This window comes from Ascaphus truei, chromosome 6 (assembly GCF_040206685.1).
Source record: "Ascaphus truei isolate aAscTru1 chromosome 6, aAscTru1.hap1, whole genome shotgun sequence".
NCBI classification, from domain to species: Eukaryota; Metazoa; Chordata; class Amphibia; order Anura; family Ascaphidae; genus Ascaphus; species Ascaphus truei.
In genome coordinates this window covers 35,226,731-35,253,110 of record NC_134488.1, presented here as the reverse complement: position 1 = coordinate 35,253,110, position 26,380 = coordinate 35,226,731, and the positions used below count along the sequence as shown (strand labels likewise).

General features: G+C 48.2%; 1 protein-coding gene across 2 annotated transcripts; it reads right to left on the bottom strand.

Annotated features, from left to right (window-relative positions):
- Window positions 1-322: 322 nt before the first annotated feature.
- Window positions 323-21,166, bottom strand: LOC142496896 (pancreatic secretory granule membrane major glycoprotein GP2-like). 2 transcript variants are annotated; one of them, XM_075603972.1, is made up of 11 exons: window positions 21,031-21,166; window positions 18,470-18,484; window positions 11,025-11,204; window positions 10,774-10,875; window positions 8,860-9,080; window positions 6,102-6,256; window positions 4,845-5,087; window positions 3,647-3,803; window positions 2,977-3,040; window positions 1,017-1,052; window positions 323-844 (listed from the first exon to the last, which is right to left on the bottom strand). In XM_075603972.1, the coding sequence occupies exons 1-11, from the start codon at window positions 21,077-21,079 to the stop codon at window positions 783-785; spliced, it is 1,284 nt and encodes a 427-aa protein (XP_075460087.1). In that variant the 5' UTR covers window positions 21,080-21,166; the 3' UTR covers window positions 323-782. The 2 variants fall into 2 exon arrangements, with proteins under 2 accessions (XP_075460087.1, XP_075460088.1); XM_075603973.1 differs by lacking the exons at window positions 18,470-18,484; window positions 21,031-21,166 and adding an exon at window positions 15,124-15,225.
- Window positions 21,167-26,380: the final 5,214 nt, after the last annotated feature.

Here is a 26,380-nt window from a genome sequence, read left to right as displayed (position 1 = left end):
TGTATTGTAAGATTCCATCAGGCTTAAATTACGATTTTCCAATCACTGCAATCAAAGCCGGATCAATCTCTGGCACCAGAATCCCTTGCACATCAGGAATGCCAATATGACATTTCAGGACCATCCCATCTTCTTTGATTAAAGGGAAATACCTGAAGGACAATTTTGTCAAATGAGAAACCTCTGAACGTCACTATAAGAAGTCTGTGACACTTTTTACTATAATGAGAAGTCACTGTGACACTGCCACTATAAGAAGTCTGTGGCCCAATCACTACAACGACACATGGATCTCAGAATAACAAATGGAGCAGACCAGATATTGCATATAATATAAATATATTTATTTCAAAAAAGAGAAGGGGTTAAATACATTCAATTTACAGATAAAGTCTCATTACGTCTGGTCCGTACCACGGGTCAGAATAAAGAGTAATATACACAGCGCTGAGGCACAGGACCGGGGGGAGGAGCTGAAATACACGGCCCATCTCAGCAAACACCCTCAGACGTGTGAGAGCCTGGTCTGTGTGCTGGGGAGGGAGGAAAGGAAGAGACTCAGCCCCCCCCCCCCAGCGAGGGGCAGATAATCACAGGATGCCCCATTCACCCCGGAGTCTGAGAGGAGCCTCCTCCTCACAGCCCCATATGATAAATACATTCCTAGTCTGGTGAAGGAGAATAAATTATTTCCAGTCCCTCAGAATAAAGCCTTGATTATGAGAAGCCCAGAACCTGCTCCCGTAACACCCAGCTCAGCAGACTGAGCGCCAGGAGCCTCCTCAGAAGAGTTTAGTGCACAGAGGTCCGAGCAGGGAGGCGGCCAGCACAGCCCAGGATACGGCTACAGAGGGAGAGAGAGGAGGTTATATTGTTGGAAGGAGGAACAGTGACAATGTGTCATAAAGACAGCAGGTTAGATCACGTTATATACCCAGTGATTATGTCATAAAGACAGAAAGTTACATCACACACCGAGAGTACATGAGCAGATCTGTGACTGGGAATAATCTTACCTGTGTGGGACCCAGAGCTGCTGTAACTATTATCACCTGAAAAGAAACATTAACATTTAATTAATGATTATCATGATTATAAGGAGGAAGCTGTGAGTAACTGGGTAATAGTAGGAAAAGGCTGTAAAAAAAAAATAAGAAAGCGTAAAAAAGGGAAAGAGGGAAAAGGAGTAAAATATGGGGAGAAAGGAGAGAGTGAATCCCATGTAATGACATGTAGCAGTGAGGAAAGACCCTGAGATAACATGTAACAGTGAGGAGAGACCCTGAGATAACATGTAACAGTGTGAGGAGAGACCCTGAGATAACATGTAACAGTGAGGAGAGACCCTGAGATAACATGTAACAGTGAGGAGAGACCCTGAGATAACATGTAACAGCGAGGAGAGACCCTGAGATGACATGTAACAGTGAGGAGAGACCCTGAGATAACATGTAACAGTGAGGAGAGACCCTGAGATAACATGTAACAGTGAGGAAAGACCCTGAGATAACATGTAACAGCGAGGAGAGACACTGAGATAACATGTAACAGTGAGGAGAGACCCTGGGATAACATGTAACAGTGAGGAGAGACCCAGAGATAACATGTAACAGTGAGGAGAGACCCTGAGATAACATGTAACTGTGAGGAGAGACCCTGAGATAACACGTAACAGTGAGGATATACCCTGAGATAACATGTAACAGTGAAGAGAGACCCTGAGATAACAAGTAACAGTGAGGAGAGACCCTGAGATAACATGTAACAGTGAAGAGAGAACTTGAGATAACATGTAACAGTGAGGAGAGAACCTGAGATAACATGTAACAGTGAGGAGAGACCCTGAGATAACATGTAACAGGGAGGAGAGACCCTGAGATAACATGTAACAGTGAGGAAAGACCCTGAGATAACATGTAACAGTGAGGAGAGACCCTGAGATAACATGTAGCAGTGAGGAGAGGAGAGACCCTGAGATAACATGTAACAGTGAGGAGAGATTCTGAGATAACATGTAACAGTGAGGAGAGACCCTGAGATAACATGTAACAGTGAGGAGAGAACCTGAGATAACATGTAACAGTGAGGAGAGACCTTGAGATAACATGTAACAGTGAGGAGAGACCCTGAGATAACAAGTAACAGTGAGGAGAGACCCTGAGATAACATGTAACAGTGAAGAGAGAACTTGAGATAACATGTAACAGTGAGGAGAGACCCTGAGATAACAGGTAACAGTGAGGAGAGACCCAGAGATAACATGTAACAGGGAGGAGACACCCTGAGATAACATGTAACAGTGAGGAGAGACCCTGAGATAACATGTAACAGTGAGGATATACCCTGAGATAACATGTAACAGTGAAGAGAGACCCTGAGATAACATGTAACAGTGAGGAGAGACCATGAGATAACATGTAACAGTGAGTAGAGACCCTGAGATAACATGTAACAGGGAGGAGAGACCCTGAGATAACATGTAACAGTCAGGAGAGACCCTGAGATAACATGTAACAGTGAGGAGAGACCCTGAGATAACATGTAACAGGGAGGAGAGACCCTGAGATAACATGTAACAGTGAGGAGAGACCCTGAGATAACATGTAACAGTGAGGAGAGACCCTGAGATAACATGTAGCAGTGATGAGAGGAGAGACCCTGAGATAACATGTAACAGTGAGGAGAGATTCTGAGATAACATGTAACAGTGAGGAGAGACCCTGAGATAACATGTAACAGTGAGGAGAGACCCTGAGATAACATGTAACAGTGAGGAGAGACCCTGAGATAACATATAACAGTGAGGAGAGACCCTGAGATAACATGTAACAGTGAGGAGAGACCCTGAGATAACATGTAGCAGTGAGGAGAGACCCTGAGATAACATGTAACAGTGAGGAGAGACCCTGAGATAACATGTAACAGTGAGGAGAGACCCTGACATAACATGTAGTGGTGACACAGACAGAAACTTACCTTCTAAACTCAGAGATATCCCGACTTGTGAGGTCTCTGCACCACCTGCACGGTCCACGATACACTGTGAGGAAGGACAGACAGACAGTACGTCATGTTCTGATCCGTCTCCTGACAAACCCGCTTTATACGCCCAAAGAAAGCGCTCTCATTGATATGGGGAAAGGGGCGGTGCTAATGGAAACTGTTCGCAAGCAAAGGAACAATCTGGCGTGAGCGTTAGGTAGTTTGTCCCTCACAGGACACTTCCCTCCCTATGCCTGGGTATAAACGCCTATGGATGGACTGCTTCCTCGCTCACTGTGTGTGACCATTTTGAGCCCCTCTGACACGGCGCATGTGTCAGCGCTCTGCAGTGATAATCACATGATGCGAGTCACACACATAATCACACTTTGCATTCTCATATCCGAGCTGGCTCTGCGATTTCTTGTATATTCCCCCATTTCTCCTGTTTGTACGATGAATAATCTGTGAGCTCGGAGCTCGGGGGTTAATTACACAAGGAGGAAATGTAGAGCTGGGTCATGGGGCCAACATGGGGCGCGGGGGGTTTATTGTGGGACCTTGTTTGTCTGGTCACTTTCACATCACTGAGTGCTGGAGCTGCAGGAACTTTGTACCCATGGTGGGGCAATAAAGCTGCTAGTTACCCCTCTCACTCACTTACCCCACTACAGGTGCCAGTCTTGTCACACAACCGCACGTCACAGAAGATGAACACTTTGGGTTGATCTTGAAAAGCGAATGAACTGATTTTGATTCTGGCCTCCAGAGCCGCCCCGTTCACATTTACCTCTGTGTCAACCCCCTGATTTGCCGGACAGCTGTGGATAAAAATACACATGTATGTGACATGACCACTGAGATAACCTGTAAGCACCAAACCCAGAGGGACCTTCCCCTGAGTGTGTCCGGATCAGTAATGTGTGTAACACACTGAGCCCTTTCCAGAGATTGGCGCCTGATCCCTTATCTCACAGAACGTGTCCCGGGTGACCTGATTGCAGCAGACGGCAGTATAGAGTTTTAGCCTAGTGCCCCAGGCTATGTGTTTTCCGGCCCTGGCATGAAAGTCCTGGTAATTGCAGGCAGTGTCAGGGTTAAATCCCTTCTCATGGCCAGGACGTGTGTCCGTTGGCACGCTGACAATATTGTTGCCATAGCCAGGTGCAGGCTGGATGGCAATTGGGTGCGTCATACCTGGGCGGACGTGTTAAGACATCACACGTGGTATGGTGTGACACCGGGACCTCCTCTAACATCTGTCCAGTTTGGGACAAGGTCACTAACCCCTCTCCAGGTAGATACGAAGCTTCTAACCCAGATTTAGATGAGACGATTCCAGGATGTAGCCATCAGGGGGTAAGGGGGTGGTGACTAGCCTCAAGCCCTTGGGTGGCCTAGTCAGAGTATGACAGTGATGCGAGGGAAGATATTATGTGATGGTCGTATAAGAAGTACCTCTTTTGCAAGAGATGGAATCGGGTCCTGGCCCGACAAATAACAGGTGAATGGTTCCACTTTTCTGTGTCATTAATGGAAAAGGGGGTTCCTGCAGGGGATACTACCTGCCTCCAGCAGCTGCCCTACAGGATGGGGGCGCTGCACCGAGGAAGTACCGATATGTCCTGTTGCTATTCCAACTAACACCGCGGAGGCTCAGGCTTCCTGGCCTACAGCAGGTGAGCTACCCAGCACCAGACTACACATAACATGCAGATCTCCCGTAAGGGAAGGGGGGCAAGGTGTTACAGAGTTTTACCTTAATGTATCATTAACGTGTTAACAGGTCTCTGGTTACAGAATATTTGGTGTAACAAGATCACAGCCGCGATCCATTCATCCTAAAGAGAGATCAGACTTACCCTCCGCTCACTAGCGGCACTTTGTTGGCATAGTTGGGGTCGTTGATGGGACTGGCAAAGCATTGCTCCACCCGCAGAGCAAATTTGTCTCCATCCAGAAATTGTGTAAACAAGCCCAGGTAGAGATCGGATCCCACGGTCACAGTGTCACTATCTTGTATTGGTATAGTGTATACTTGATCCTTATAAGCAGCCATGGTAACAGGAACTGAGCCCACTCCATCTGCTGTGACGTTGATGGTGCTATGAAAACAAAACAGGTCAAAAGAAAAAAAATTAAGGTTTATTTCCCAGAATCCCTAGCTGCAGCGGAAGCACGGCATGCTGGGAGGTAATAGTGAAAGGCAGGGTTGCAGACCTGTCTGAGACATGTGACTGTGCTCACAAGTGATATTTTTATTTGCTAAAGATTTATAGTACAGTAAGTTTATCTTTAAATAGCAGCGTTGAAAATTACTTCAGCCAATCCACAAACACATCCCGGCACATCTCTTACTCCAGTGGCTCCCAGTCTTTTTCAGCTGCTGCACCCCCGTTCTATATTCAGTGCACACAACAATATGACTTAGGTGTATGGGGTGGGGGGTATTGGCTGGGAGCGCAAACATTGTTAAACAATAAGAACTCCCCACTGTGGGATAAATATTCATTGGGTTATTGATGCAGGAACACTGCTTCCTTGCGGTCCTCCTTTCTGAACGCTTGCCACCCTGTGTCCTTATTTGTCTTTGCCCCTTTCTGTATCTCTGGGTTAATGGTTCTATCACACTGAGCCCCTCTTAAAGTCTCCTGGGTCTTCTTAGGTGGGCAGCCGACAAGGGTGGGAAACTCTGTCTTACGCCCAGGGATGTCCATCAGAGACTCTGCCTCCCTCACTGTTTCATTGTCTCCTATGTCTCTGTCTCCTTCCCCTCTTCTTCCTTCGCCGCTGTGCCTACTCTCACCCCCTGCTCTCACCCGCCCCCCTTGTTCGGTTCCGGCATCAAACGACGCTACGGTGGGTCATGTGTCGACACATTGCCATGGCAACACGTCATTTGACGCCGGGTTGCCTTGGCGACGCATCGCTGGAAAGTTAAGGTAAGGAAAGAAACAGAGGCCACGCACAATCCCCGGCATTTAATTTAAACGCCTGCGGGGAAGCGCGGAGACTCTGTAAACATCACCCCCCCAGAAAATCTCACGCCCACCCCAGTTTGCACAACCCTGCCCTAAGGATCCTTCACACAGGATCACTAGGCGTCTCTCTGCTCTCACCTGGACACAGCATTGGCGGAGAAGTTCAGGCTGGTCTGCATGGTCAGGTTGTATGAACAGGTGAAGTTGAAGTTGATGGGGTTCTTAGTGAGGAGGGATGAGTTCTTATTACCGATGTGAAGGGTGTTTGTGTAATTCACTTTGGAGGAATCACTCTGCAGAAAGAGAGGAATAAAGACCTGTATAAACTTACAAGGAATAAGTATAAAGAGGGGACAAGAGAGACATTCGCTCGGCTTCTGTACTTCCATGTCCCCGGCTTACAGATGGGAAGTTACTGTCTTCTATGCCGCGTCCCTGTGCGGCCGTGGCAGATCACAGCCACCAAAAACAAAGTGGCACTGGAAGATTAACTCTGCGGGGGTCGCTGCCCCTGAATGGGACCACCACAGCGTTAATCCTTCCGGGCCAGCCACCAGCGTGTAAGAGCTGCGCAGAGGAGGCCCAGAGAGAAGCCGCCTCTCTCTCTGTCTTCCGGAGAAGCTCCTACACATGCAATTTGAGCGCTTTTTTTTTTTATACATAGGTTTGAAGCAAGGGGTCTTCGGAGCTGAAACCCATTAATGACCCCGTTCAGCTGTACAATGCAATAGGCAAACGCTCCAGGAGGTCCTTGTACAAAATGGGTACTGTAGGAAGCTAAAAAATATCATTGAATAGGAGAACCAACTCACATCTCTCCCATAGGGTACAATATAAGAAATAAGTGCGTAAAGGATTCAACAATGCTCAAAAGGTACATCTCATTCCCATCAATATGTCATATATTGTCAAGAGAGGGAGCCTTAAGTCACAAAATACATTTATTTTAATAACAAAACACCGAAAGATGTTCAAAAAAAAGAATAATTGTATTCAAAAACAGTATCCCATTGCAAAGTGATCATAGGAAACTATCATAGACTAGACAAGCTGGAAAGATGTATGCAGCGGATGCACATACACTGCTCCCTGCCTGCAATAGGAAACTGCAACTCCCAGCATGCTGTGCTGGATCAGTGAGACACTTCCAGGCATCAGCCAACTAGATTGGACTCTAGGGATGCTGGGCTAAGGCGCGCGCCTGGAAAACAATTTCATCTGTCTCGCCAAGCGCCTACGAGCGTACGGGCATGGGCGCGCGCTGCGTGAGCATGGCCGGACACATTGAGATTCATTACACTCAACGCGCTAAGTGCCAAGCGCGGTCAGCAGCAGAGTGGACGGCAGCCTAAGAAGGAGATCTGGAAGAGTCCCTGGCAGGGCACGCAGGGACAGACCTGCGCTAGCCTGAGATATCTCAGGACTGACCGTTGATAACCCAGAACCAGTCTATATTCTGCCCGTGTTTGTGGACGCTGGCTGGAGGGAGAGCAGTTAACCTCACGAGGAGGCCCAGCGCAGCATCCAAGTGAGAGTCACAGGAGGAAAACACACCGGCAGAAGGGATACTCAACAGAAGCTGTATAAAGGGGTACGAAGCGTTCTGCGAAATACAGGCTTGCTACACAAATACATAATTAAGAGCTCCAACGATGTGCCGGCAACATTACACAGGCCTTGATACCCAGGATTGGGTGGCCTCAGCTACAGACACTGACATACACCCCAGCAGTGTTTGGTGGGGAGTGTAGTTTTACTATCTTATGTAAATGTATGTAGTGATCCTTCTGTTAAGGATCATAAGGCACCAGAGGGTCCATTGCTACGTACTTTATACATACTGTTAGAGTATAAACGGAAGTGAAGTCCCGTGGGGGAGAAGTATCAGCGGTGGGCAGCATGGTGCAGAAATATATAACAAGACTGCATTGTTAAATGTTAAAAAATGATTTATTTGGCCATAGGCAAGTAGATAAAAGAAGGGATAACCCCACAGACAAACTCTGACGCGTTTCACCCGTTGAAGTTGATTTAATCCGTCGCGTGGGCCTATAGTGGGCATGACCACGACAGTGCAACACAGCGATCAAAATTGCTGACGTCAATGGAAATTGATTTTTTCGGAGACCGCCATGTGACGTCAGCGGCAGGGAAGCGTTTCAGCCAATGAGGGAGAACCGCTGCCAGCCACGAACCCACCACGCCCCCGCTTGCCATCTCTTGTCTCCTACACTATAAGCAGAAATCGCTATTACTACGGCGACGGATGATGTCACGCCATTGCGTCGCCGTCGTCGGGACTATAAGCGCGGCCTTAGGAAGGAGACTCAATGTTTCGGGCAAACCACAATGCCCTCTCATATTCTGGTAAGGTAGCATATTTATATTCCTAATTTTTGTCTAATTGCTAATAATGTAATTACTATTGTGAACTATTGTCTCTTGTTTACTTACTGATATACACATTGTACAAATGCTGTTTACAGCTTGTTTAATCATATGATGTTTCCTATGATCACTATACAATTGGATACTGTTTTTGAATACAATTATTCTGTTTTTGATCATCTTTTGGTGTCTTGCCATTAATATAAATTCTTTACTGACGTAAGGCTCCGTCTGTTGACAATGTAGGAAGCTAAAAGTGACGCGCCCACCATGCTCATTTGCATGTTATTACCCAGAATGCAGTTTACCCACTGTATAACGGGACAATGGGGTTGAATGAAGCATGGTTGGGGACCTGTGGCAGACATGCAGATACACTCAGGGGTAATTTGCTTCCACAGGACAGTAGTGAGGGGCTGTGACAATACGCAGCAGAGCAGGGGACAAGTGACAGTCCTACAAGGCAACTGATAAAGAGATCAGATGTCAGCAGAGGAGAATTACTTACCGTCACCACGTTTCCGCACCATCCCTTCTGCGTTTTGACCTGAATACTCAGCACGCGCTGGCTGTTCATAATGTCAGGATAGGTGTTGGTGCACGAGTCAGATTTGTCATTCAGCTGGAAGGAACTGTAGTCGTACCCAAGGGCATCCATGACACACTTACTGACAGAGACGATCATTATAGAGGAATCACAGGTCATTGATGGAGCCAAGTCTGCAATTGCTGGTAGTAAAGAATCTCTGGTTAGAGGATCAGAGTAACAATATAAAATACCCCAGCAGGCTCACACGTCTCTCACAGTCTCACAAATATCACACAGGGTTTAAACTGCAGGTAGGGAGATAGCGAGTGAACCCACAAACCAACAAATAAAGTGTCTGTTTAAGCTCTCTCACCTCAAGGGGCGCAATCAGAAGTTCTGATTTGGGTGTGCAGTTCTTACCAGCCCTCCCCATCAATGCTGGGGCGTCATGTGACGTTGCTGCGTCACGTGATGGCACATTTTTATGGCAACCCTTTGCCATGCCATGATGCTGCATGACGGGATGGCGCGTTGTCATAGTAATGCATCGTCATGTGATGTCGCTGCATAACAGGATGGTGCGTTGTCATGGCAACAAGTCACCATGTGACGTTGCGTCACCACGATGACACTGCATCCCATGACGCCCTGACGTCAATGAGGAGGTATGCTCTTCTACAGAGGCCTTGCTCTCTCCCCCGGCAATCAGTTTAATTGCGGTGGGGAAGAGCACAAGGCCTGTGTAAGGGTGTTACCAATTCTTGGGGGGTGCAAATACAGGTTATAGAACTACTAGTTCTATACGGGGTTAACGACCTTAATGAGTCAACTGAGTGGGCTCACTCCGATATTGCGCCTCCTATGTCTTGTAACCTATAATGTCACTATAGGCAGCATAGAAGGTATAGCTCCACCCTATGTTCTAGAAGCAGTTTCTTCAGAGTTCAGATTGGGGACCTCACTGTGAGTCTAGTAAATAGGTTTGTGTGTATTAAGATGTGCCCTGTCACTGTTTGTTGTTTTCAGTTGTTAAACGGGTCCGATCTAACTACGCGCCAGTAGTAAGGGACCACGGTTGGTCTCACTAAGGATAAGGATGCAGCATGCTCTTGGTAGGCGCTCTCGGCATAGACAACTCTGGGTTATGTCTGGACCGGCCTAACCAGAAGGTTCCCTGCACATTCCTCATCGACATGGCAAAGTGTAGTCTTGGATGGATTATGGTGCTCAGGGGAATAAGGGAGATGTACAAATCATTCATGAAGACAACGCTGAAAATAGTTTCCAACTCAACAGTCCCCTTGTTTAAATGACACAACAGGTAAATATTGAGGTTTGTGCAGAGAAGATAACGCCTGCCTGGATCCCAACTTGATAAAGTGCTACGGCGTAAAAACCATAGGTGTGTTACCTCCTTTGTTACCATGAATAATTAAAATCACTCTTTGTTGGCGTTCACCTTTCTATTCGTTTTCTCCATAGGTAGTGCCCCGCACTTTCACGGTTTTCTACCTGCACCTTCCCAGCACCGTGCAAAGGCCTGAGAGACCGGGCACTGGGCTCTTCCCGCAAGGATACACACAACTTGCAGCTACTTGAATATGCCCCACTATTAATTCTGCTGCCTCAGGCACCCAGAGATAAAGATGGCCTGTATAAGGTCATAAGGAGCTGTTACTGCCCCTAAGCATGGGCTCTTCCACTTCAAAGGACAGTGCGTTAAGTGCCAGGCCTCTCCCCCTAACTGCACCTCCAGCACCGAGGCGATTAGAGCAGTGATACTCAATCCTCCTCATGGGTCAGACCGCGAGTATTAGGAATACCCAATACATGTGTAATACAGGGGAGGTAAGCTCTGACTGAGTGTGATGTATAAGGGGAGCAGATACTCACTTTTATTCTTGTTTTTGCTGTTATCACAGACACAGGTCGCCACTCCGTGGTTATCAACACAAATCTCATCACTAGAACACAGGGGAGAGCAACGCACCACATCTGTAAGAGACACACCGTGATTAGAGAAGAGAGACACCTCCAGGTACACACAGCCCTCCCCACTGCTCCCAATTATCCCCCAGGACAGACACCGCTCTGAGGTATAAAGGTCAGTCTCATTACTCAATACCCACTGTAATACTCCTCACCTGAGCAGCAGGAACTAGACGGGTCCCAGTATAATCCCGCAGGGCAGCACTCAGCGGGGGCTATAGTACACTCAGTGGTGGGGATGCAGAGTGTCACATCATCATTACAGCTACATCCATTACCATCCGCACAGGATCCACCACAGGAGGGAGAGCTGCACATAGGGGGGTCAGTGCCAGCTGCAGAGAGAGAAGCACAGGATGCTACAACATGTCACTGCACAGAGGGGGGTCAGTGCCGGCTACAGAGAGAGAAGCACAGGATGCTACAATTTGTCACTGCACAGAGGGGGTCAGTGCCGGCTCCAGAGAGAGAAGCACAGGATGCTACAACATGTCAGTGCCGGCTCCAGAGAGAGAAGCACAGGATGCTACAACATGTCACTGCACAGAGGGGGTCAGTGCCGGCTCCAGAGAGAGAAGCACAGGATGCTACAACATGTCACTGCACAGAGGGGATCAGTGCCGACTGCAGAGAGAGAAGCACAGGATGCTACAACATGTCACTGCACAGAGGGGGTCAGTGCCAGCTGCAGAGAGAGAAGCACAGAATGCTACAACATGTCACTGCACAGAGGGGGTCAGTGCCGGCTGCAGAGAGAGAAGCACAGGATGCTACAACATGTCACTGCACAGAGGGGGGTCAGTGCCGGCTGCAGAGAGAGAAGCACAGGATGCTACAACATGTCACTGCACAGAGGGGATCAGTGCCGACTGCAGAGAGAAGCACAGGATGCTACAACATGTCACTGCACAGAGGGGGTCAGTGCCTGCTGCAGAGAGAGAAGCACAGGATGCTACAACATGTCACTGCACAGAGGAGGTCAGTGCCGGCTGCAGAGAGAGAAGCACAGGATGCTACAACATGTCACTGCACAGAGGGGGTCAGTGCCGGCTGCAGAGAGAGAAGCACAGGACGCTACAACATGTCACTGCACAGAGGGGGTCAGTGCCGGCTGCAGAGTGAGAAGCACAGGATACTACAACATGTCACTGCACAGAGGGGGGTCAGTGCCGGCTGCAGAGAGAGAAGCACAGGATGCTACAACATGTCACTGCACAGAGGGGGGTCAGTGCCGGCTGCAGAGAGAGACGCACAGGATGCTACAACATGTCACTGCACAGAGGGGGTCAGTGCCGGCTGCAGAGAGAGAAGCACAGGATGCTACAACATGTCACTGCACAGAGGGGGTCAGTGCCGGCTGCAGAGAGAGAAGCACAGGATGCTACAACATGTCACTGCACAGAGGGGGGTCAGTGCCGGCTGCAGAGAGAGAAGCACAGGATGCTACAACATGTCACTGCACAGAGGGGATCAGTGCCGACTGCAGAGAGAAGCACAGGATGCTACAACATGTCACTGCACAGAGGGGGACAGTGCCTGCTGCAGAGAGAGAAGCACAGGATGCTACAACATGTCACTGCACAGAGGAGGTCAGTGCCGGCTGCAGAGAGAGAAGCACAGGATGCTACAACATGTCACTGCACAGAGGGGGTCAGTGCCGGCTGCAGAGAGAGAAGCACAGGATACTACAACATGTCACTGCACAGAGGGGTTCAGTGCCGGCTGCAGAGAGAGAAGCACAGGATGCTACAACATGTCAATGCACAGAGGGGGTCAGTGCCGGCTGCAGAGAGAGAAGCACAGGATCCTACAACATGTCACTGCACAGAGGGGGTCAGTGCCGGCTGCAGAGAGAGAAGCACAGGATGCTACAACATGTCACTGCACAGAGGGGGGCAGTGCCGGCTGCAGAGAGAGAAGCACAGGATGCTACAACATGTCACTGCACAGAGGGGGGTCAGTGGCGGCTGCAGAGAGAGAAGCACAGGATGCTACAACATGTCACTGCACAGAGGGGGTCAGTGCCGGCTGCAGAGAGAGAAGCACAGGATGCTACAACATGTCATTGCACAGAGGGGGTCAGTGCCGGCTGCAGAGAGAGAAGCTCAGGATGCTACAACATGTCACTGCACAGAGGGGGTCAGTGCCGGCTGCAGAGAGAAGCACGGGATGCTACAACATGTCACTGCACAGAGGGGGTCAGTACCGGCTGCAGAGAGAAGCACAGGATGCTACAACATGTCACTGCACAGAGGAGGGTCAGTGCCGGCTGCAGAGAGAGAAGCACAGGATGCTACAACATGTCACTGCACAGAGGGGGGTCAGTGCCGACTGCAGAGAGAGAAGCACAGGATGCTACAACATGTCACTGCACAGAGAGAAGCACAGGATGCTACAAAGTCTTCCCTCCATAGAGACATGAGTTTAAAGCTGCTCCACCACACAGACCCTTGCCATGTCTGCTATGCTGACTGGATTTGCCAGCAGTAGACCGTGCTTCTGAGCGGGACAATCTGTATGGGTGTGAGCTTGCGTTCGATTCCAGGCTCGGCCACTTACAGTGAGCCTGTGTAATATCAGGCAGATCCCTTTACCTCCCTGTGCCCCGGCTCTCACAGAGCAGTAATGATACCACTGTGCCTTCTCCTGCTCTGTGAAACACCACAAATATGCTTTCAGGATTCCCCCCCAGAGGTGGCTGCATGGATGCCCCAAATAATAGGGGTTAAAATGCTTTGGAAGTAAAAAGATGTTTTATAAATTCAATGTATTATTACTGTATATTATTATTATTATGTCGGCAGCTGTAATTAATGGCCGGTTCCAATACTGCTTTTTGAGGGTCTCATTCTCTATGGAAGATATACGGTAGGTTGGTGAAACTGTAGTTACACACGTGTGTGTGTGTGTGTGTGTGTGTGTGTGTGTGTGTGTGTGTGTGTGTGTGTGTGTGTGTGTGTGTATATACATATATATATATTTATATATGTGGTCCCTACTAAAGCACTTCAACATGAAAATTAATATATAAAAACAGGGTCTAACTATAACCTTGGTGCCCTGCTGGGCAGTACAGTTAGGGTTGCCAGGTGGTTTCACCGAAAATACTGGACACAATGCTGAAAGATTTGATGCTCTCAAGACACACAAATGCTCAAGACACATACACACCTCTGCTCCATGCTGTTTCCTACTCTCCTTGACCCCACCTTCAGGCTCCTTACACCAGTAGCCAATCAGAATGCAGGAAGCTGCCCAACCCCCTAGCAAAAGCCCTGCTCTCTCCCTGCTCTGGGAAATCCCATAGCCCCCCAAGCCGGTCAGGTCACTATGTCCAGAGAGGTAATACCAGACAGATACATGTCAAGTATCACCTCAAACTCAAACTGCACTCCTGGCAACCCTAAGTACAGTATATGCACGATAATAGGTATACGCACTCCTCTTAAATGTTAGTCTTTAATTTAGTCTTTCATTTAGCCGACGTTTTGGTTCCCACTGTGAGTGGATATCTATCTATGAATTGAAAAAATCTTTATTAAAGTGTAGTTAAGGTTTGTAGGCAAACCCTTCAAGAGTCTGGACATTTCTAAGTTAAGGTGACACGCAACCTTAACTCTCCCCATCTTACCCATGCTTTGCTGGTGTCATCATACATGACATCACATATGATACTGTATGATCCCAACCTATCACAGAATGTGGAATGTGGCCCCAAAGAACCAGGCTTTTCTGGCCCATTGCTCCTCCAGCCTGCTCCCCTTGTGGGGTTATTTTCCTCTCTCTTTTATCCCTGTCCTTTTTTGCGCTTAGCTCATCGCTTCAAATAATTATGTGGGATTCTTCCTTCTTTTTTGATCCAGTGTAGGATCAAGGACTCCATGGCAGCAATTGAATAGGGAAAGCTTTATGATAAGTGTGTGTGTGTGTGTGTGTGTATGTGTGTGTGTGTGTGTGTGTGTGTGTGTGTGTGTGTGTGTGTGTGTGTGTGTGTGTGTGTGTGTGTGTGTGTGTGTGTGTGTGTGTGTGTGTGTGTGTGTGTGTGTGTGTGTGTGTGTGTGTGTATCTGTGTGTGTGTCATTTCTACCCCTCAGCCACTAACTCCAAATCTCACACAAATCTATTCTTTCCTCTGAGTTGCAAAACCTCCCATGTTAAACTATAGGCTACAAACTTTTAACACACCTACTTCTGCCTCCCTTGTACTGTAACTCGAAAACAACTCAACGGATTGTGCTCAAACTTTCCACTAACCTTCACCTTACAATGCAACACGTCGGTGAGCTGAATTCCACCTGCACCCAAACCAGGAAAATAAAACCTTGCAGACAAACTGAATCCTGATAGGTGGATGGAGCCATGATCAGTGTTCGAATACATCCCTGCTCTTTGGGGTGTGGTGTGCACATGCATTGATACTCATCCACTCTTCCCGTTTCTTGGCACATTATCTCTGTACATTTTGCATTTAAATAACATGGCTATTTTCAGAGGTTCGGATCTTGCTCCGGGACATGTCCCACTCCCCAAACGTGACAAAACATGCTAGAGATACAGCAGCAGATTTTCCTGCACTGCTGCTGTGAAAGCCGCTGACCAGGCATTAAAGATGATGTTTCATTTGTATTGCCTTTTTGCAAAACACACATAACCTGCGGTTTCAATGTTTGGATAATAAATCAGACATTTGCAAGCAAAGAACAATATTCCAAAACGTGCATTTCATGCAAGGTCTAGAAGTGCAATGTTTGCCTCGCCATTAAACAAAGAAAACTGTAGATAGACTGTAATTGGTCTCCAGATGAATATATTTTACATGGACACATGATACATATAGCTTGGCCCCCTGCAGACGCACTTACTAGAATTCCCTCCTACTGTCTCTGTACGATCTCCCTACCTACCAATTAGACTGTAAGCTCCTCGGAGCAGGGACTCCTTCCTTAATGTTTCTTTTACAGTATGTCTGTAGCACTTATTCCCATGATCTGTTATTTATATTATTTGTTATTTATATGATATGTATTACTACTGTGAAGCGCTATGTACATTTATGGCGCTATATAAATAAAGACATACAATACATAGATTTCTCTCAAATTCTTCTTCTGAAATTATTAATAAATATAGATTTCCTCCATCACAAAGTCCTCAACCTTGAGCATTGCATTGATCCAGTTCTGCATTTCCAAACATTTATTGTGATTTAAAGGAGGTTTCTAACATTATCTTGCACTTAGTTATGTAGTTATACGTGTATAAGTGTATCTATACTATAATTCTAAGTTTTCCGTTTGTTTGTATGTCAGAAGCATCGATATCTCACAAACGGCACCACGTAGCACCAAGAAACTTCCACTATACATTCTGCTGCGGATTTGTAGGTCAACACAACTATTTTGAGCTTCCAATGTGACTCACCTCCCAAATTATGGACATTCTAATGTCTATTTAAAACCAGAGACAGCACATAAAACACAGACAAAGCTCAGTTTTAGCACATCCAGTGAAAATCATACACGGTACAGTGACATGTCAAACTAAAAGACCATTTTACTTAATAGATATTTATACATATATATTTAGGCACTGTACCGTGTATGATTTTCACTGGATGTGCTAAAACTGAGCTTTGTCTGTGTTTTATGTGCTGTCTCTGGTTTTAAATATATATTGCCATGCTCAGTAGCACTCCTCTGTGACACTCATATGCTTATATATATGTTGTGGTTATTTTGGGGGTTCAATAGGAGCTTGTTAGGTGTCCAGTATATTTTACATTCTAATGTCTAGCAAATTTCTTACAGCAGGAACAGAGGGGCGGGGGCATGGCTACTAAGGGAGGGGGCGTGTCTGCCTGCTTCGGTGCTGTGTGTGTCTGATGTGAGATGTGCGGGGGAGATGTGCCAGGGGGAGGGGAGAAAACGGAGTGAGTGGGGGGGGGAGAAAATGGAGTGAGGGGGGGAGAAAACAGAGTGAGTAAGGGGGGAGAAAACAGAGTGAGTGAGGGGGGAAGAAAACGGTGTGAGCGAGGGGGAGAAAACAAAGTGAGTGGGGGGGAATGGAGTGAGTGGGAGGAAAAAACGGAGTGAGTGGGGGGAGTATAAAACAGAGTGAGTGGGGGGGGAGAAAATGAAGTGAGTGGGGGTGGGGAGAAAACAGAGTGAGTGAGGGGGGAGAAAACGGAGTGAGTGGGGGGGTAGAAAACGGAGTGAGGGGGGGAGAAAATGGAGTGAGTGGGGTGGGGAGATAACGGAGTGAGTAGGGGGGGAGAAAACGGAGTTAGTGGGGGGGAGAAAATGGAGTGAGTGGGGGGGGGAGAAAATGGAGTGAGTGGGGTGGGGAGATAACGGAGTGAGTAGGGGGGGAGAAAACGGAGTTAGTGGGGGGGAGAAAATGGAGTGAGTGGGGGGGGGAGAAAATGGAGTGAGTGAGGGGGGAGAACACAGAGTGAGGGGGGGAGAAAATGGAGTGAGTGAGGGGGGAGAAAACTTAGTGGGGGGAGAAAACAGAATGAGTGGGGGGGAAAGAAAACAGAGTGAGTGAGGGGGAGAGAAAACGGAGTGAGGGAGGGTGGAGAAAACAGAGTGAGTGAGGGGGGAGAAAACGGAGGGAGGGAGGGAGAGAAAACAGAGTGGGGGGAGAAAACAGAGTGAGTGAGGGGGAAGAACACGGAGTGAGGGGGGGAGAAAACGGAGTGAGTGAGGGGGGAGAACACAGAGTGAGTGAGGGGGGGAGAAAACGGAGTCAGTGAGGGGGGGAGAAAATGGAGTGAGTGAGGGAGGGGGGGAGAAAACGGAGTGAGGGAGGGGGGAGAACATGGAGTGAGGGGGGGGAGAAAACAAATTGAGTGAGGGGGGGAGAAAATGGGGTGATAAGGGAGGGGGGAGAAAACAGAGTGAGTGAGGGAAACGGAGTGGGAGGGGGGGAAGCGGAGTGGGAGGGGGGAGAAAGGAGAGAAGGGGGATAGAGAGAGAGGGGGGTAAGGGAGAGAAAGGATAGAGGGGAAGGGAGAGAGAGAGGGGGATGAGGGGGCCAGAAGAGAGGGGGGAGAGAGAGAGAGCAATGGGGGGAGAGAGGGGGGAGGGAAGGTTGTAGAGGGAAAATGGAGACACAGAGGGACACACACACACAGAGACAGACAGACACACACACACACACACACACATACAGACACAGAGACATCCCCAATCCAGCCAATGACACGCCCCCCTCTCCTGCTCTAAAAAAATTGCAGGACAGCTGATCGCTCATGCTTGGAGAGCTGATGATGTCACCGTTCTCAAGCATGAGCGAGTTCAGTGGCAGCGTGGCCGCAGCCTAAAACAGCGCGGGGAGATGTGCCGGCAGCGGGGGGTGGGGAGAGGGTGGCGGGGAGATGTGCCGGGAGCGGGGGGAGATGAACAGGGGGGGATGTGGTGGCAGCAGGGGAAGATGTACCAGCGGGAGGAGGGGGACGGGGAGATACATTCCCTGGGCGAAGCCTAGTACAAAAGCTAGTATTATAATATTTTGTTTGTAGTTGTATTAAATATATATGTAATATATCCCTAAAGCACACAAATGCACCCCATCGATATATTAAAAAAATACCACTTACCATAACAACCAGCTCCTGGAAGAGAGAGAGAGAGAGAAGAATTAATACATTTGCTGCCCTGTTAATGCCTGAAATCATGTATTCTTCTGCAGAATGTTTATTCGATGACGTCTGTTTTATAAAACCAAGAACCCAGAAAGGAAAGTGTAATAGAAATCAGTGTGTGAATAAGTGTTTGCGATAGTGCTGTGCGGTTACTGAGTGTGAGCTGAGCTGGGGGTCAGAACAAATGTAATGCCTATATTTTAAAAGAGAGCTAGATCACAACCAGGGAATTACAGACCTGTAAGACGGACATCAATTGTGGGGAAACTACTTGAAGGTTTAGTACGGGATAATATTCAGGAATACTTCATGGATAACAACATTATTAGTAATAGTTGGTATGGATTTATGAAAAATAGGTTGTGCCAAACTAACCTTATTAGTTTCTTTGAGGAGGTAAGTAGGAATTTAGACCAGGGTTGTATAAGTATAACTTTTTCAGGTTTGGCTAAAGATGTGAGTAGAGTACCTCAGGGATCGGTACTGGGACCCCTGCTTTTTAACTTATTTATTAATGACCTTGAGGTTGGCATAGAGAGCAAATACTCCATCATTGCTGATGAGTCTAAATTGGGTAAGGTAATAGAATCAGAGCAGGATGTAATTTCTCCCCAGAAGGACTTGGAGAGACTGGAAGCGTGGGCAGGTAAATGGCAAGTGAGGATTAATACAGATAAATGTAAGGTTATGTGCATTTGGGAAATTTCCTAACAAGAATAAACAGGCGACTTACAAATTAAATGAGGCAAAATTAGGTAAATTCTTGATGGAGAAGGATTTAGGAGTGCAGGCTTAGGCCCGGGCCATGGAGCCTTCGCACGCACGGAGGCGTGTGGAGGCTGTGAAGTCACCCGCATGAAGCGGTTGCTTTCCCTGTCCATGGTGGACGGGCCGTGGGGGGCGTTCCAAGGGGCGTCACGGAGCTGGTTCGCCCTCATTGGGCAAACCCCTCATGTGACCTGCGTGTCGCGCAAAGAAATCAGTTTCAACTGATTTCTTGCACAACGCGTGCCCCCTCCTGCCTCCGCCCGCGTGCGCCCACGCGGTCTATGGGTGTGAGCAATGCCTTAAGGCAATCTGATCACGCCCCGCGCGGACACCTCCACCATGGACAAAGCCTTAGCAATAGTGCCCAATGTCATGCAGTAGCTGCAAAGGCAAGCAAGATCTTATCTTGCATTAAACGGGATGGCTGGAAGGGAAGTAAACATAATTATGCCCCACTATAAAGAATTAGTAAGACCACACCTTGATTATGGATCACCACTCCATAAAAAAAGACATGAAACTAGAAAGTGCAGAAAAGAGCCACCAAATGAATAAAGGGGATGGAAAATCTGATACATGAGGAGAGGCTGGCTAAATTACATTTGTTTACATTAGAAAAGAGGCGCCGAAAAACTGCAAAATAAAACGATGTTAACAATATTAAAAAGAAAAAGACCATGTACAGAAAATGGATATGGTATTACACAATATATATATTATACACACAAATGTAACCAGAATAAACAAAGCTGATAACTAATAATGCTGTCTGTTAAGTATGGAGATTGTGTATCCTTAAAATGTGATGTGGGAAAATTTGTCAATTTTTTAATTTCAATGATAATGATGTATGAAAATGTTTCCAATTATATATATATATATATATATATATATATATATATATATATATATATATATATATATATATATATATAAACATTGGAATCTAAAAGGGTATATGATAACTATATACAAATATATTTGGGGACAATACAAGGAGCTTTCAAATTAACTATTCATCCCAAGGGCAGTACCAAGGACTCAGGGGCCATCCCTAAGGTTGGAGGAAAGGAGATTTCACCAGCAACAAAGGAAAGGGTTCTTTACACTAAGAGTGGTAACAATGTGGATGGCAGATACAATACTGTGATGTTTGTGACTGTGATGGCAGATACAATAGATTTTTTTCAAAACAAGGTTGGACATGTTTTTAGAAAGGAAAGGTATACAGGGATATACCAAATACGTAAACATGGGAAGGAAGTTGATTCAGGTTGTAACCTGACTGCCATTATGTGGAGTCAGAAAGGAATTTATTTTAACCCATATGAGATATGGATCTGTCACTGGGAGTTTTCTGTTTGCCTTCCTCTGGATCAATATACTATACGTACAAATATAGGATAAAGTATCTGTTGTCTACATTTAGCATAGGTTGAACTTGATGGACGTATGTCTTTTTTCAGCCTCATCTACTATGTACTGTAACTATGTAATGTTGGCCCAATTTAGTGCAGAGTTTTAGCAGCTAGAAGCGTGTAGATCCATAGTAGGTGGTACGACCATGTAATGGACCAATATAGGAGCTCTGCCTAAGTGTGACTGTGAGGAGAAGACCTGTTAGATTTGCAAAGCTCTGCATGTCCCGTCACATCTACGAAGACCGCTCTACCATTAAAGGGTAGCACAAGCTAAGATCATGTTTATCCAATAAAAGGTCTCACTATATGTAGAAAATAAGTAATTACCTGCTTCTTTTAGCAGAACCGCCAGGAGAAACACGCAGAGGAATTTCATGTCTAGCTGTCTCTAGTTTCTTCTTCTTCACACAAGATGTTGGCGTCTCAGAGTGAGGAGCATCTTCTCCGCACGCTACTTTTAAAGATGACAGAATGCCTTGAGGGCAGGGAGGAAGGGGGTATCACCAAGGGAGGTGGGTGGAGGGTTTATTGTAACAATATGACGTTGGTGGCTGGAGGGTTAATGAGGATAGCATGATATAATTCAAGTTATGAAAAGGGTCCGAGTCTCTGATTGGGGTGCACATCCTAAACTCCTCCTGTCCCCTCTCCCAGTCTCTGAGGTATCTACCTTCACAATGATTTATTACACCAGCCCGTTAATACCTCAACTGTCTACAACAGTTCGGTGACGGAAGAATTCAACCTGCAACCAGGCTGTGACACAGTGACACTAATTTATCCGAGTATGACAAGCGGCTCTGCCTTTACCCTGCAGCTCATGCTGTGTACAGGCATGTTTAATCAGGGCTGCACTAATGATGTCTGTGCATTATATGGAGCCTGGTGCTGCCACATACATGCCCAGCTCCACATAAAGCTGCTAAGCTTTCACTCCCATGCAGTTGAATGACAGCTGAGGTCAGCTTACGCTTGGCTATGTGGATCTGGCCCACAATGTGAAAGTTTGAGTCTTACTGAGCAACTCGTATTGCAGTTACAATGGGGTGAAAGAGCTCAGCCAAGTAACACCTCTACAATGTTATAATTGGCAGGGACGCGGGAAATGAGGGGGCTCCAGCCCTGACACACTCAGTACAGGGGACCCTACATCAGGACAGTGACAGACTAACCTTTTTCCAGTGCTGACAGCAGGGAGATCGCCCCCAGGGATGTAGGACCCGGAAGGTGCTCAGGGGGGTATAGAGACATCATCCCATTTAACTCAGGGGGGTACAGAGCCATCACACCGTGTAACTTAGGAGGGCACAGAGCTAGCACCCCGTATAACTCCGGAGGGAACAGAGCCAGCGCCGCGTGTAACTCAGGAGGGTACAGAGCCAGCAACCTGTGTAACTCAGGAGGGTAAATAGCCAGCATCCTGTGTAACTCAGGAGGGTACAGAGCCAGCAACCTGTGTAACTCAGGAGGGTACAGACAGAGCCTGCACCCTGTGTAACTTAGGAGGGTACAGAGCCTGCACCCTGTGTAACTCAGGCGGGTAAATAGCCTGCATCCTGTGTAACTCAGGAGGGTACAGAGCCAGCGCCGCGTGTAACTCAGGAGGGTAAATAGCCTGCATCCTGTGTAACTCAGGAGGGTACAGAGCCAGCAACCTGTGTAACTCAGGAGGGTACAGAGCCAGCACCCTGTGTTACTCAGGAGGGTACAGAGCCAGCACCCTGTGTAACTCAGGAGGGTACAGAGCCTGCACCCTGTGTAACTCAGGAGGGTACAGACAGAGCCTGCACCCTGTGTAACTCAGGAGGGTACAGAGCCAGCAACCTGTGTAACTCAGGAGGGTACAGAGCCAGCAACCTGTGTAACTCAGGAGGGTACAGACAGAGCCAGCACCCTGTGTAACTCAGGAGGGTACAGAGCCAGCACCCTGTGTAACTCAGGAGGGTAAATAGCCTGCATCCTCTGTAACTCAGGAGGGTACAGAGCCAGCAACCTGTGTAACTCAGGAGGGTACAGAGCCAGCAACCTGTGTAACTCAGGAGGGTACATAGCCAGCAATCTGTGTAACTCAGGAGGGTACAGAGCCAGCAACCTGTGTAACTCAGGAGGGTACAGACAGAGCCAGCACCCTGTGTAACTCAGGAGGGTACAGAGCCAGCAACCTGTGTAACTCAGGAGGGTACAGAGCCTGCACCCTGTGTAACTCAGGAGGGTACAGAGCCTGCACCCTGTGTAACTCAGGAGGGTACAGAGCCAGCACCCTGTGTAAGTCAGGAGGGTACAGAGCCAGCACCCTGTGTAACTCAGGAGGGTACAGAGCCAGCACCCTGTGTAACTCAGGAGGGTACAGAGCCAGCACCCTGTGTAAGTCAGGAGGGTACAGAGCCAGCACCCTGTGTAACTCAGGAGGGTACAGAGCCAGCACCCTGTGTAATTCAGGGGGGTACAGAGCCTGCACCCTGTGTAACTCAGGAGAGTACAGAGCCTGCACCCTGTGTAACTCAGGAGGGTACAGAGCCAGCACCCTGTGTAACTCAGGAGGGTACAGACAGAGCCAGCACCCTGTGTAACTCAGGAGGGTACAGAGCCAGCACCCTGTGTAACTCAGGAGGGTACAGAGCCAGCACCCTGTGTAACTCAGGAGGGTACAGAGCCAGCACCCTGTGTAACTCAGGAGGGTACAGAGCCAGCACCCTGTGTAACTCAGGAGGGTACAGACAGAGCCAGCACCCTGTGTATCTCAGGAGGGTACAGAGCCAGCACCCTGTGTAACTCAGGAGGGTACAGAGCCAGCACCCCATGCACTGAGAGTCGTGGGGCTGAAGGATGAGCTGGACTCTGTTCTCCCTTCAGTCTCTGAATTGTAGCAGAGAGAGGAGCAAGAGAAGGACCCAACTCATCCTACAGCCGAAGAGCAGAACACCCGATCCTGGAAGGCGAGCAGCAAACTTCAGCACACGCCCTGCTGCCCTGGCCCAGGAAAGCACCTACAGCGCCGGCTCTGAGAGGGAGAGTACAGGGGGAGGTGTAGACAGATACAAAGTTTGATAGCTACAGTAGATATTACTAGGTGCATGGAAGTATTTGTGGGGTATTGCTGGTGGGTAACCTTGCTGCTGGTGGCCTGTTATTAGCACCCATCCTTACCCAGTTCTAAAGTGCGACTCTCCCCCTCATATCACAGGGTGAATTCTGGGGGCAGGAGACCTCATATTGTGCTCTGAAGTTCTTTACAGCACAAAGTGTCAGAGAATCAGCGCGTGACGCCAGCACATTATCAGCCTCCTTTTGCAGCAGAGAGCTGCTGGGGCCTGCAGACTTTCAAGTCTATTTTAGGAAGAAACTGTGCACTATGGAGGCTGCTCTTATTCTTTCTGTTTTCTAGAACCAGCCGCCTGTGTCTGGGATTTAATACACGGCCCAAAGACCTGAGTGTTTATTGTATTACGGCTTTGAGTCCCGTTCCTGGTATTGGGAGTTCCCTGGGAAGGAAGACACTGTATGTCCCATGCTGCTTTGCTGCTCATGTTTGGGCTCAAGATTTGAAATAATAACGAAATGATCTGAAATACTCAGAAGATGTAACCAGCTGATCAGAAGGGATTCGTCCCTCCTACAGTCTCTATATGTTCTCCCTACCTGCCAATTAGATTGTAAGCTCCTCGGAGCAGGGACTCCTCTTCCTTAATGTTACTCTTATGTCTGAAGCACTTATTCCCATGACCTGTTATTTATATATTATTTGTTATTTATATGATTACAGCATGTATTGCTACTGTGAAGCGCTATGTATATTTATGGCGCTATATAAATAAAGACATACAATACAATACAAAGGGTCTGCCCTGTCCAGTATGCTGGAGATGTAACAAAGAGACAGTGGTCACCCATACAACACGCCCTGTACTGTTTTCATTAATAATTAGTGTGTGTAACTGCAGAATAACTATCATGGGACAACGCACACAGTCCCTGCCGCTCTAACTCAAGGCTGGTCAGAGACGCGCAGATACCCGAGGAAGGAATGCAGCAGCGATCCCAATGATGCAGTGATCGGGTCAGAGGTATAAAGCAGTAATAATAACGTCACCACGTCTTTATATCGCTGCCTCCGAACACAGTTAATGAATGTACACAACATAAATGCTCAGGATGCAGATTGCACTACATACATGTTATATGAACGCCAGGCAGGCGAACGGATGTAAAGCACGGAGATTGTTATTGTAACTATCGCTTCGTTGTCACCACTGCGTGTGCGTCACGCGTCATTAAGGTGACAGGACGGAGAATAGCGCTGGTTACTGCGATTTATGTCTCCGTGTGACCTGTTTGGTATTTGTATACATGAAACTGCAGGCTGGAAAGGAATCTGAGACATGTATAAGTGACCTTCAGACTGTCAGCCCCTCAGGGGAGGAAACAGGAAAGCACTTTCAGTCCCGTATCCAGAGACAGGGACCCGGTGACACCCAGGGGGGCCCTCTGTCGAATTATAAGGACACTCTGGGTAATGGGTCTGCAGGATGAGGGTGTGCGTGTGTGAGACGCTCTGCAGGGTGAGGGTGTGTGAGACGCTCTGCAGGGTGAGGGTGTGTGTGTGAGACGCTCTGCAGGTTGAGGGTCTGCAGGGTGAGGGTCTGCAGGGTGAGGGTCTCCGTGTGAGACGCTCTGCAGGATGACGGTCTGTGTGTGTGTGACGCTCTGCAGGGTGAGGGTCTGTGTGTCAGATGCTCTGCAAGGCGAGGGTTTGTGTGTGTGTGTGACGCTCTGCAGGGTGTGGGTCTGTGTGTCTGTGTGAGACACTGCAGGGTGAGGGTCTGTGTGTGTGTGTTTCTGTGTGTGTGTGAGACTCTCTGCCAGGTCAGGGTGTGTGTGTGTGTGTGAGACACTCTGCCAGGTCAGGGTGTGTGTGTGTGTGTGTGAGAGACGCTCTGCGGGGTGAGGGTCTCTGTGTGAGACGCTCTGCAGGGTGAGGGTCTCTGTGTGAGACGCTCTGCAGGGTGAGGGTCTGTGTGTGAGACGCTCTGCAGAGTGAGGGTCTGTGTGTGAGATGCTCTGCAGGGTGAGGGTCTGTGTGTGAGACGCTCTGCAGGGTGAGGGTCTGTATGTCTGCGACGCTCTGCAGTGTGAGGGTCTGTGTGTGACACTCTACAGGCTAAGGGTCTGTGTCTGAGATGCTCTGCAGGTGAAGGTTTGTGTGTGTGAGATGCTGTGCAGGGTCTGTGAGTGAGATGCTCTGCAGGGTGAAGTTCTGTGAGTGAGTTGCTCTGCAGTGTGAGGGTCTGTGAGTGAGATGCTCTGCAGTGTGAGGGTCTGTATGTGTGTGTGAGATGCTCTGCAGGGTGAGAGTCTGAGAGTGAGACGCTCTGCAGGGTGAGGGTCTGTGAGTGAAATGCTCTGTAGGGTGAGGGTATGTGGGTGAGATGCTCTGCAGGGTGAGGGTATGTGGGTGAGATGTTCTGCAGGGTGAGGGTCTGTGAGTGAGATGCTCTGCAGGGTGAGGGTCTGTGTGTGAGATGCTCTGCAGGGGGAGGGTCTCTGTGTGTGAGATGCTCTGCAGGGTGAGGGTCTGTGAGTGAGATGCTCTGCAGGGTGAGGGTCTGTGAGTGAGATGCTCTGCAGTGTGAGGGTCTGTGAGAGGTGATCTGCAGTGTGAGGGTCTGTATGTGTGTGT

Bases quoted from the DNA above. Each gene is read 5' to 3' on its own strand.
- LOC142496896 (XM_075603972.1), bottom strand. From the start codon at position 21,079: ATGAAATTCCTCTGCGTGTTTCTCCTGGCGGTTCTGCTAAAAGAAGCA. The intron at 3,041-3,646 runs GTAAGTGAGTGA...CCTTCCTCACAG, and splicing joins AGACTGGCACCTGTAGTGGG to TGTATCGTGGACCGTGCAGG. The intron at 1,053-2,976 runs GTAAGTTTCTGT...GTTTCTTTTCAG, and splicing joins GATATCTCTGAGTTTAGAAG to GTGATAATAGTTACAGCAGC.